The following is an 11,943-nucleotide window of genomic DNA, read 5'->3' as shown; positions in this document are numbered from 1 at the left end:
GCTCGCCGCGATCCTGGGAAAAGGCCAGGATCACGGCGAGCTGCGGGCAGGAGCTGCGTGGCCTTTTCCCAGGATCACGGTGAGCTGCGGGCAGGATTTTTAGGCGAGGCCGCGGCTTCGGCCTAGTCCGCCGCGATCCTGGGAAAAGGCCACAGACTAGGCCGAAGCCACGGCCTCGACTAAAGAATCCTGCCCGCAGCTCGCCGCAATCCTGTGAAAGGGCCGCAAGCGGCCTCGCGGGCCTTTCCCAGGATCGCGGGGAGCTGCGGGCAGGATTTTTAGGCGAGACCACGCCTACTCCGCCGCGAACCTGGGAAAAGGCCATGGACTAGGCCGAAGCCGCGTCCTCACCTAAAGAATCCTGCCCGCGAGCTATGGAAAAAAAAAATCAAAAAGCCCTAGTTAATAGGTAACTCCACATGTGCCGATCCTCCACCAGATATCCTCATATAACCCTCCCAGACACATACTATGGCATGGAGGGGCTCGGTGAAGGTGGCAGTGAAGGTGTGGAGGTGTCGGATCGGGTCTCGCAGCTCATAAAACGAAAGCTGCCCGGCCTCGTAATCTAGATATATCCTGATTCTGTTACTGGATATATAGTAGGGTAACTGGGTTATATTACCGGCGTGTCTAGCCGAATACTGAGTACCATCCATGTCCAAGCACCATGACTTGTCATTTTTTCCAACCGCCGACCCAGGCTTTCCCACCCTGTCTAAGCTGGGGTAACACATGCCGAGTCTCCAGCTATAGGCTGGCCCAACATCCACTTCCCAGTAGTGTCGCCCCGAGTCGAAGCTCTGGCTGCTTAACACTTGTGGATAGTCATGGAATCTCTTTGGTGTTTCGGGACGATTTTGGTTGTCGTAGGTCCAGCAGGCCCTTTTCCCGTCATCTGATACCGCTACAAAATTACTGGCCGAGTTCACATCTAGCAATATGTCTGCCTCCTCCAACAGCTCCGGCGTCCGCTCCGAGGCCTCTAAAATTGCTTTCCCAGATATCCTTACGCAACCCAACGATACCCATATTGCAGCATGGAGGGGCTCGGTGAAGGTGGCAGTGAAGGTGTGCAAGTGGCGGATTGGCTCACCCAAGGCGTAAAAAGAGAGCTGGCCGGCTTCATAATCTAGAAATATCCTGAATCGGTTACCAGAGATCTTCACGGGCAACTGCGTCTCGTGGCTGTCATGTATTGCCGAATAGCCGTTCTCCAACCGGACCAAACACCACGACTTACGGTTGTTTCCAATCACCGACTGCCATTCTGACCTGTCTATACTGGGATAGCACATTCCAACTCTCCAACTGTCCGATGCTCCGACGTCTACTTCCCAGGAGTGTTGTCCCGAGAAGAATCTCTGGCAGCTCAGTACCTGAGGGCGATGGAACCTCTTTAGAGTATTTTGGCGATTTAGCAGATGGTACGACCAAGAGGCAGTTTTCTTATCGTGCGATATAAGTAGCTTGTTATAAGCCGTGTCCACGTCTAGTATTAGGTCTCCATTTCCCGTCACATCCGATGTTTGCTGCACTTCTTCCATATTTGCTCCTCTAGAGGTGGCCACACAACCCTCCCATACACATAATGCAGCATGGAGGGGCTCGGTGAAGGAGGCCGTGAAGGTGTGTAGGCGGCGCGTTGGGTCACCCAACTCATAAAATGAGATCTGCCCGGCCTCATAATCTAAATCGATCCTGACTCTGTTACTGGAGATCTTGCCCGGTAATCTTCGCTCTTCCTTGTCGTGTATCACTGAATAATCTAAATCGATCCTGACTCTGTTACTGGAGATCTTGCCCGGTAATATTCGCTCTTCCTTGTCGTGTATCACTGAATACCGATTACCGGACCTGACCAAACACCAGGATTTTGGGTTATTTCCGATCACCGACTGCCATTGTGTCCGGTCTATGCTTGGGTAGCACATCCCGACGATCCAGCTACGGGATTCCCCACTCACCACTTCCCATGAGTGTCGCCCCGAGGAGAAACTCTGACTGCTGAGGACCTGAGGCCACTGGAATCTTTCTGGCGTCTCGGGGCGATTTCGGTGCGTTTCGGACCTTGATGCTATTTTCTGGTCCTCTGATATATCTAGAAGGTTGCTTGCGGTATGGACGTCTAGTTGTAGATCTGTAATCTCGGGCGGTCCCTCCTCGGTATCACGTAAATCTTCTATGGCTGATTCCTCTGAGACATTTGCAGGATCCGTCACGTTACATAATTCCTCAACGCGGGGTGTCTTCCCGCACAACTCACGGATAATATCACCGATCTCCCCCCGCCTGGGGAGCCTGCACAGGACTCCCTCCTCCATGGATCGCTTGAGAGTCCTGTAAAAAAAAAAAAAAATTGTTACTCGACGGTTGAATAAATCAAAACAAAAAGTAAAAAAGCAGAACAAAAAATCCACATATGCAAGCAACAATTACGTAAATAAAAAAATAGGTATATGTCGTATTCTAAAAAAGAAAAAAAAGTGCCAATACGTTGGAAAACGCACCTTTAACCACTTAAGGACCGGACCAATATGCTGCTAAATGACCCAAGGGGTTTTTACAATTCGGCACTGCGTCGCTTTAACAGACAATTGCGCAGTCGTGCGACGTGGCTCCCAAACAAAATTGGCGTCCTTTTTTCCCCACAAATAGAGATTTCTTTTGGTGGTATTTGATCACCTCTGCGGTTTTTATTTTTTGCGCTATAAACAAAAATAGAGCGACAATTTTGAAAAAAAGCTATATTTTTTACTTTTTGCTACAATAAAAATCCCCCAAAAATATATAAAAAAACGATTTTTTTTCCTCAGTTTAGGCCGATACGTATTCTTCTACCTATTTTTATAAAAAAAAAATCGCAATAAGCGTTTATCGATTGGTTTGCGCAAAATTTAGAGCGTTTACAAAATAGGGGATAGTTTTTTTTTTTTGTTTTTTTTTACTACTAATGGCGGCGATCAGCGATTTTTTTCGTGACTGCGACATTATGGCGGACACTTCGGACAATTTTGACACATTTTTGGGACCATTGTCATTTTCACAGCAAAAAATGCATTTAAATTGCATTCTTTATTGTGAAAATGACAGTTGCAGTTTGGGAGTTAACCACAGGGGGCGCTGTAGGAGTTAGGGTTCACCTAGTGTGTGTTTACAACTGTAGGGGGGTGTGGCTGTAGGACTGACGTCATCGATCAAGTCTCCCCTATAAAAGGGATGACACGATCGATACGCCGCCACAGTGAAGCACGGGGAAGCTGTGTTTACATACGGCTCTCCCCGTTCTTCAGCTCCGGGGAGCGATCGCGATGGAGCGGCTAGAAACGAATAGCCGCGCCCTCGTCCCGGATCGCTCCTGAAGCCACGGGAACCGCCGCATGTACCAGGGGGGGGGTCCCGATCAGACCCCCGACCCACGTCTAGGCAGGGACGTACTGGTACGCCAATGTGCCTGTCCGTGCCATTCTGCCGACGTATTTTCAGCTTTCAGCGCTGACGCACTTTGAATGACAATTGCGCGGTCATGCAACCGCTGTACCCAAATGACATTTTTATAATTTTTTCCCCACAAATAGAGCTTTCTTTTGCTGGAATTTGATTACCTCTGCGGTTTTTATTTTTTTGTAAAAAAAATATGAAAAAGACTGAATTTTAAAAAAAAAACTATATTTTTTTACATTTTGTTTGGTAATTTTTCTCCTTCATTGATGTGCGCTGATGAGGCTGTATTGATGGGAACTGATAAGGCGGCACTGATAGGCAGCACTGGTGGGCACTAATAGGCAGTACTGGTGGGTGGCACTGAAGGGCATTGATAAATGGCACTGGTGGGCACTGAGAAGTGGCGCTAATTGGTGGCATTGATAGGTGGCACTGATTTGTGGCAGTGATGGGCACTGATTTGTGGCAGTGATGGGCACTGATGGGCACCGATGGGCTGCACTGATAAGCACCGATAAGGCTGCACTAGTGGGAACCAATAAGGCGGCACTAGTGGGCACTGATAGGCGGCACTGGTGGGCACTAATAGGCGGCACTGGTAGGTGGCACTAAAGGGCATTGATAGCTGGCAGTGATGGGCACTGATCTGTGGCAGTGATGAGCACTGATGGGTGGCAATAATGGGCACTGATGGGTGGCAATAATGGGCACATATACGTCGGCAGAATGGCCACGGCTGGGCACAGGCACATACCTGTACGTCCACATTAAGTGCCCAGCCGTGGGTCGCTGGCGCGGTTCCGAAGCTCCGTGACCGCGGGACCCACGGACCCGATCGCCGCCGGTGTCCCGCGATCGGTCCCCGGAGCTGAAGAACGGGGAGAGGTGAGTGTAAACACACCTTCCCTGTTCTTCACAGTGGCAATGTCACTGATCGTCTGTTCCCTGATATAGGGAAAGACGATCAGTGATGTCGCACGTCCAGCCCGGCCCCCCCTACAGTTAGAAACACATATGAGGTCACACATAACTCCTACAGCGCCCCCTAGTGGTTAACTCCTTCACTGCAATTGTAATTTTCACAGTAACCAGTGCATTTTCATAGCACTTTTCGCTGTGAAAATTACAATGGTCCCAAAAAAATTGTCAAAATTGTCCGATGGGTCCGCCATAATGTCGCAGCCACGAAAAAAATCGCTGATCGCCGCCATTCGTAGTAAAAAAAAAAATATTGATAAAAATGCCATAAAACTATCCCCTATTTTGTAAACGCTATAAATTTTGCGCAAACCAACCGATAAACGCTTATTACGATTTTTTTTTACCAATAATAGGTAGAAGAATACGTATCGGCCTAAACTGAGGGAAAAAAATTTTTTTTATATATTTTTGGGTGGATATTTATTATAGCAAAAAGTTAAAAATATTGCATTTTTTTTTTTTTAATTGTCGCTCTATTTATATTTATAGCGCAAAAAATAAAAACCGCAGAGGTGATCGAATACCACCGAAAGAAATCTCTATTTTTGGGGGGAAAAAAAGGACGCCAATTTTGTTTGGGAGCCACGTCGCACGACCGCGCAATTGTCAGTTAAAGCGACGCAGTGCCGAATCGCAAAAACTAGCCCGGGTCCTTTACCTGCATAATGGTCCGGGTCTTAAGTGGTTAAAGGGATTGTAAAGGTACAATTTTTTTTCCCTAAATATCTTCCTTTACCTCAGTGCAGTCCTCCTTCACTTACCGTATTTATCGGCGTATACCGCGCACTTTTTTGCCCTAAAAATCAGGGCAAAATCGTGGGTGCGCGGTATACGCCGATACCCGCTTTCCCGCGCCGAGTTTTGAATACTGCGCCGACATATACCGAGCGCAGTACACTCGGGTATAGTCGGGCAGTCTCGGCTCCTTCCGCGCTCACGTCCTGGACGTACAGGACGTCAGCGCGGGTAGCCGAGCATTGCCGACAATACACGAGTGTACTGCGCTCTGTATATGTTGGCGCAGTATTCAAACTCGGCGCGGGAAACTAGCGGGGAGGACGCCGCGAGGACGCCGCAGAAGGACGCCGAACCCGCCGAAGAGGACACAGGACCCGCCGCAGAAGGACACCCGAAGCCGCAGAAGGACACCTGAAGCCGCAGAAGGACGCCGGACCCGCCGAAGAGGACACCCCGAAGCCGCAGACGAACGCCAGACCCGACGAGGCCGCCGATGGACGCCGCGCAAGACACCAAAACTGTAAGTACCAAAAAAACGTTTTTTCCACAGGAATGGGGGCCACTTTAGGGGTGCGCGGTATACGCGGGAGCGCGTTATACCGCGATGAATACGGTACCTCATCCTTCCATTTTGCTTTTAAATGTCCTTATTTCTTCTGAGAAATCCTCACTTCCTGTTCTTCTGTCTGTAACTCCACACCGTAATGCGAGGCTTTCTCCCTGGTGTGGAGAAAGCCTCTTGAGGGGGGAGGGGGCGAGCAGGAGTGTCAGGACGCTCTCTACTTTGCAGATAAAGAAAGGAGCTGTGTGTTAGTGGGCGTCCTGACACTCCTGTAGTCCAAAGGAGGAGGCGAGCACGACACTCCACACCAGGGAGAAAGCCTCGCATTACGGTGTGGAGTTACAGACAGAAGAACAGGAAGTGAGGATTTCTCGGAAGAAATAAGGACATTTAAAAGAAAAATGGAAGAATGAGGTAAGTGAAGGAGGACTGCACTAAGGTAAAGGAAGATATTTAGGGGGAAAAAAATGTTTTTCCTTTACAACCCCTTTAAGTAAAATATTTCTGTCGTGCGAATCGCCTGCTAAACTCGGAACAAGAACACATTCCCACCCCTCCCCCGAGTACCTGATGGCTGCAGACCTGGGGTAGGTCCACCACTGGGGTTTACAGGCAGATGGCAAAGTCCAGCTCTCCCGGGGGAGGAGCACAAGCGCCCTGGCTGAGCAAATAGGAAGCGAAACTAAAATCACTTTTTTTTCTTTTTTGCACACAGCGCGGCTGTTGGGCGACGCCTTCTTTTAACCGCTTTTCTACCAGGAGGATTTTTTTTAATCTTTCACACACACGTTTAAATCTGCATGTTCATGTTCATACACTATAAAAAGGATGATTGCTGCGCTGCTAATATGGTGGGTGTGTGTAAATCATTACTGACATGATAAAGTGAACAATTATACACATCACAAGAAAAGTGCTTATGTGCTAATAAATACAAAAGTGAAATAGTGCACAGAAATATATAAAGTCCATATAGCTGTGATCAGCTAGAGGTTGATTGAACGTGACAAATCTTCATATAAGCACCGAGTTGTGTTGGAAAGAAAATCCACAATGAGTGAAAAACAGCTGATTGAAGCACCTCCACCTTAGGTAAAATTTTCTGCTTACCGAACACCAATTAATAAATCGCATGTAGTACTGATAGGTAACCTCCGTTCCCCAGCTAGGTTCTTCCACACCAGATGGAAACAATGGGTAGTCCTTAGCCAGAACGCACTCATGCGTTAAACCCAGGAGTGAAAACAAGAAGGGCAAACATAGAGTAGTACTGCTAACACAGCGATTTATTGAAAAAAATAAAGTTTATGCACTCACATGTCCAAAATAGTAAGTTGGCGTGTATTTAAAAATGTAAAAGCCGGCCGGCTTGTATAATCCGCTCGTTCCTTCCGGATGGTCGCGGGCAAACAATGATGACGTCAGCACGCCGTTCCTCCCTACGCCGTTTCGTCAGTAGAATGACATCTTCCAGGGGCACGAGCGGCGTGCTGACTCGCCACTATTTATGTGCATTCAGTGTCGATAGGACCGCCCAGACTTGACTTCCGGGGATCGTGGACACAGATCCGCCATTTTTGATGAGGGATCCTATACCTAATAGTGTATATCCCAACTACAATTGAGTGTTGGTGCTGGCAATAATTCCCAAAAATAAGTTAAATCAAACTATGTGGCAGCTGATCACTAAGGCTAAAAATATACAAAGGGTATAATGTCTTACGGTCATTCACACTAATCGGATTAATCCGACATAGATTGTGTGCCGCAAACATTTCAACATTAAAAAACACCTAAATTAAAAGGTGTAACTTAATATGAGGACACATTCAACTTGAACTTAATCCGGGTGCACGCACTTGTTAAGGTGCAAATCCCAAACCTGTTATTGGTTGACGATGTGACATCATGAATATAAAATAAAAATCAAATCATGAATCGAATCAAGATTATCTATATATAAAATGTAAAATCAAATCAGAAAAGGATTCATATTAATAAATCCACCTATGGTCCGATTGTATACCCTTCAAAATTGTCCGATCATATATGGCAGAAAAACGATCGGAATAATGAAGGAAATTAACAATGATAAAATTTAAAAAAATTTAAAAAAATATTTGAAAATTAGCAATATATCAAAATTGAGCCATTACGGCACACATGAGGTGTACTGCTAGGAACAGAAAATTAGTAAAATGAAAAAAAGAAAAAAGTGAAAAGAAAAAAACTACAAAAAGGAATTGTGTCCATAAGGGAGTCCTGATACCCCGGATGTCAAGTCAGGTTCACAGCATATATTTCAAAGATGATATTAAGCATTCCTATTCTGAAATGGCCTAACTATTGTCAATAAAAGCGTTGACATCAACGTCTATATTAAATCCATATGGGGTATATGTGCGGACACGGTGTATCCAGGCCATTTCTAGCCTGGATAGTTCTCTTACTAGAGAACCACCTCTCCAATGGGCATCATATTTGTCTATGCCCAGAAATAACGTTCCCTCAGGATTCCTATTGTGACACAAATCGTAATGGTGTGATACTGAGTGATTTGGGAACCCTGATCGTATATTGGTTACATGTTCTCCCAATCTAACCTGCATGGACCTCTTGGTTCGGCCTATATATTGCAGCCCACAAGGGCACTGCAGCAGATAGACTACACCCGTTGAGCTGCAGGTGATGAATGGTTCGATAGAATGCTCTCTCAACGTGCTAGTTGACACAAACTTCAGAGTTTTTTTAGATGCAGCTTTGTTTAATGTACAGATTTGACATCTGCGACATTGATGGTATCCAGAGATACCCCTCTGAAAAAAAGAAACCTTTTTCGTTGGTGGATCAACAACATTTGGTGATATTTTGTCCCTTAATGAGGGGACACCTCTGAATATAATCTGGGGGTTGGCAGGGAGAAAAGTGCTAATTAACCTGTCATTACCCAGCAAATGCCAGTGCTTTTTAATAATCTTCTTAATAAGATAATGCTGGGTAGAGTAACTGGTAACAAATGGTATGATGGGGCCCTCCCTGCGTGACCTAATAGTGGAATCTAAAAGTTTAGAGCGGTCAATATCAGCAACCTCTTTCCTTACAGTATCTAAGTCACTAGGTTCGTAACCCTTCTCAACTAGTCTGGTTTTAAGGACTTCAGATTGAGTTTGGTAATCTTCAAGAGACGTGCAGTTCCTCCTCATTCTGATGAATTGGCTCTTGGGTACAGAATTGAGCCAGTTTCTATGGTGGCAACTCCCCACCGGAATGAAGGAGTTCCTATCAGTCTTCTTAAAGTATGTTTGTGTTTGAAAGTTACCTCCCTTCTTATTGATGGTAAGGTCAAGGAAGTTGATTGTTTCTTTGTCCATCTCATGAACGAGATGGATCCCCCTATTATTGTTATTTAGGGAACCTATAAACTCATAAAGTTGGGGCCTAGTGCCATTCCATAGGAGGAGGATGTCGTCGATATACCTTGCCCACAACAGAATGTGTGGGTTCCGGTCCTTATAGACGACATCCTCCTCCCACTTGGCCATGAATAGGTTGGCAAGACTCGGCGCATATTTATATTCGCCATGGGCGCAAAATATGCGCCGAGTCTTGCCAACCTATTCATGGCCAAGTGGGAGGAGGATGTCGTCTATAAGGACCGGAACCCACACATTCTGTTGTGGGCAAGGTATATCGACGACATCCTCCTCCTATGGAATGGCACTAGGCCCCAACTTGATGAGTTTATAGGTTCCCTAAATAACAATAATAGGGGGATCCATCTCGTTCATGAGATGGACAAAGAAACAATCAACTTCCTTGACCTTACCATCAATAAGAAGGGAGGTAACTTTCAAACACAAACATACTTCAAGAAGACTGATAGGAACTCCTTCATTCCGGTGGGGAGTTGCCACCATAGAAACTGGCTCAATTCTGTACCCAAGAGCCAATTCATCAGAATGAGGAGGAACTGCACGTCTCTTGAAGATTACCAAACTCAATCTGAAGTCCTTAAAACCAGACTAGTTGAGAAGGGTTACGAACCTAGTGACTTAGATACTGTAAGGAAAGAGGTTGCTGATATTGACCGCTCTAAACTTTTAGATTCCACTATTAGGTCACGCAGGGAGGGCCCCATCATACCATTTGTTACCAGTTACTCTACCCAGCATTATCTTATTAAGAAGATTATTAAAAAGCACTGGCATTTGCTGGGTAATGACAGGTTAATTAGCACTTTTCTCCCTGCCAACCCCCAGATTATATTCAGAGGTGTCCCCTCATTAAGGGACAAAATATCACCAAATGTTGTTGATCCACCAACGAAAAAGGTTTCTTTTTTTCAGAGGGGTATCTCTGGATACCATCAATGTCGCAGATGTCAAATCTGTACATTAAACAAAGCTGCATCTTAAAAAACTCTGAAGTTTGTGTCAACTAGCACGTTGAGAGAGCATTCTATCGAACCATTCATCACCTGCAGCTCAACGGGTGTAGTCTATCTGCTGCAGTGCCCTTGTGGGCTGCAATATATAGGCCGAACCAAGAGGTCCATGCAGGTTAGATTGGGAGAACATGTAACCAATATACGATCAGGGTTCCCAAATCACTCAGTATCACACCATTACGATTTGTGTCACAATAGGAATCCTGAGGGAACGTTATTTCTGGGCATAGACAAATATGATGCCCATTGGAGAGGTGGTTCTCTAGTAAGAGAACTATCCAGGCTAGAAATGGCCTGGATACACCGTGTCCGCACATATACCCCATATGGATTAAATATAGACGTTGATGTCAACGCTTTTATTGACAATAGTTAGGCCATTTCAGAATAGGAATGCTTAATATCATCTTTGAAATATATGCTGTGAACCTGACTTGACATCCGGGGTATCAGGACTCCCTTATGGACACAATTCCTTTTTGTAGTTTTTTTCTTTTCACTTTTTTCTTTTTTTCATTTTACTAATTTTCTGTTCCTAGCAGTACACCTCATGTGTGCCGTAATGGCTCAATTTTGATATATTGCTAATTTTCAAATATTTTTTTAAATTTTTTTAAATTTTATCATTGTTAATTTCCTTCATTATTCCGATCGTTTTTCTGCCATATATGATCGGACAATTTTGAAGGGTATACAATCGGACCATAGGTGGATTTATTAATATGAATCCTTTTCTGATTTGATTTTACATTTTATATATAGATAATCTTGATTCGATTCATGATTTGATTTTTATTTTATATTCATGATGTCACATCGTCAACCAATAACAGGTTTGGGATTTGCACCTTAACAAGTGCGTGCACCCGGATTAAGTTCAAGTTGAATGTGTCCTCATATTAAGTTACACCTTTTAATTTAGGTGTTTTTTAATGTTGAAATGTTTGCGGCACACAATCTATGTCGGATTAATCCGATTAGTGTGAATGACCGTAAGACATTATACCCTTTGTATATTTTTAGCCTTAGTGATCAGCTGCCACATAGTTTGATTTAACTTATTTTTGGGAATTATTGCCAGCACCAACACTCAATTGTAGTTGGGATATACACTATTAGGTATAGGATCCCTCATCAAAAATGGCGGATCTGTGTCCACGATCCCCGGAAGTCAAGTCTGGGCGGTCCTATCGACACTGAATGCACATAAATAGTGGCGAGTCAGCACGCCGCTCGTGCCCCTGGAAGATGTCATTCTACTGACGAAACGGCGTAGGGAGGAACGGCGTGCTGACGTCATCATTGTTTGCCCGCGACCATCCGGAAGGAACGAGCGGATTATACAAGCCGGCCGGCTTTTACATTTTTAAATACACGCCAACTTACTATTTTGGACATGTGAGTGCATAAACTTTATTTTTTTCAATAAATCGCTGTGTTAGCAGTACTACTCTATGTTTGCCCTTCTTGTTTTCACTCCTGGGTTTAACGCATGAGTGCGTTCTGGCTAAGGACTACCCATTGTTTCCATCTGGTGTGGAAGAACCTAGCTGGGGAACGGAGGTTACCTATCAGTACTACATGCGATTTATTAATTGGTGTTCGGTAAGCAGAAAATTTTACCTAAGGTGGAGGTGCTTCAATCAGCTGTTTTTCACTCATTGTGGATTTTCTTTCCAACACAACTCGGTGCTTATATGAAGATTTGTCACGTTCAATCAACCTCTAGCTCAGGGGTGTCCAAACTTTTTTCAAAGAGGGCCAGATTTGA

General features: G+C 45.0%; 1 protein-coding gene across 1 annotated transcript; it reads right to left on the bottom strand.

The window, feature by feature from the left end:
- Window positions 1-397: 397 nt before the first annotated feature.
- LOC120928780 lies at window positions 398-6,386 on the bottom strand. Its single transcript, XM_040339770.1, has 2 exons — window positions 6,293-6,386; window positions 398-2,340 (listed from the first exon to the last, which is right to left on the bottom strand). Exon 2 carries the CDS (start codon window positions 2,322-2,324, stop codon window positions 399-401), a length of 1,926 nt encoding a protein of 641 aa, XP_040195704.1. The 5' UTR covers window positions 2,325-2,340; window positions 6,293-6,386; the 3' UTR covers window position 398.
- Between the last annotated feature and the right edge of the window lie 5,557 nt (window positions 6,387-11,943).

The sequence above is a fragment of the Rana temporaria genome, chromosome 2 (assembly GCF_905171775.1).
Source record: "Rana temporaria chromosome 2, aRanTem1.1, whole genome shotgun sequence".
In the NCBI taxonomy this organism is placed as follows: Eukaryota; Metazoa; Chordata; class Amphibia; order Anura; family Ranidae; genus Rana; species Rana temporaria.
Note: the sequence above shows the minus strand (reverse complement) of the source record. Positions and strands in the feature narration are given on the sequence as shown.

Bases quoted from the DNA above. Each gene is read 5' to 3' on its own strand.
- LOC120928780 (XM_040339770.1), bottom strand. From the start codon at position 2,324: ATGGAGGAGGGAGTCCTGTGCAGGCTCCCCAGGCGGGGGGAGATCGGT.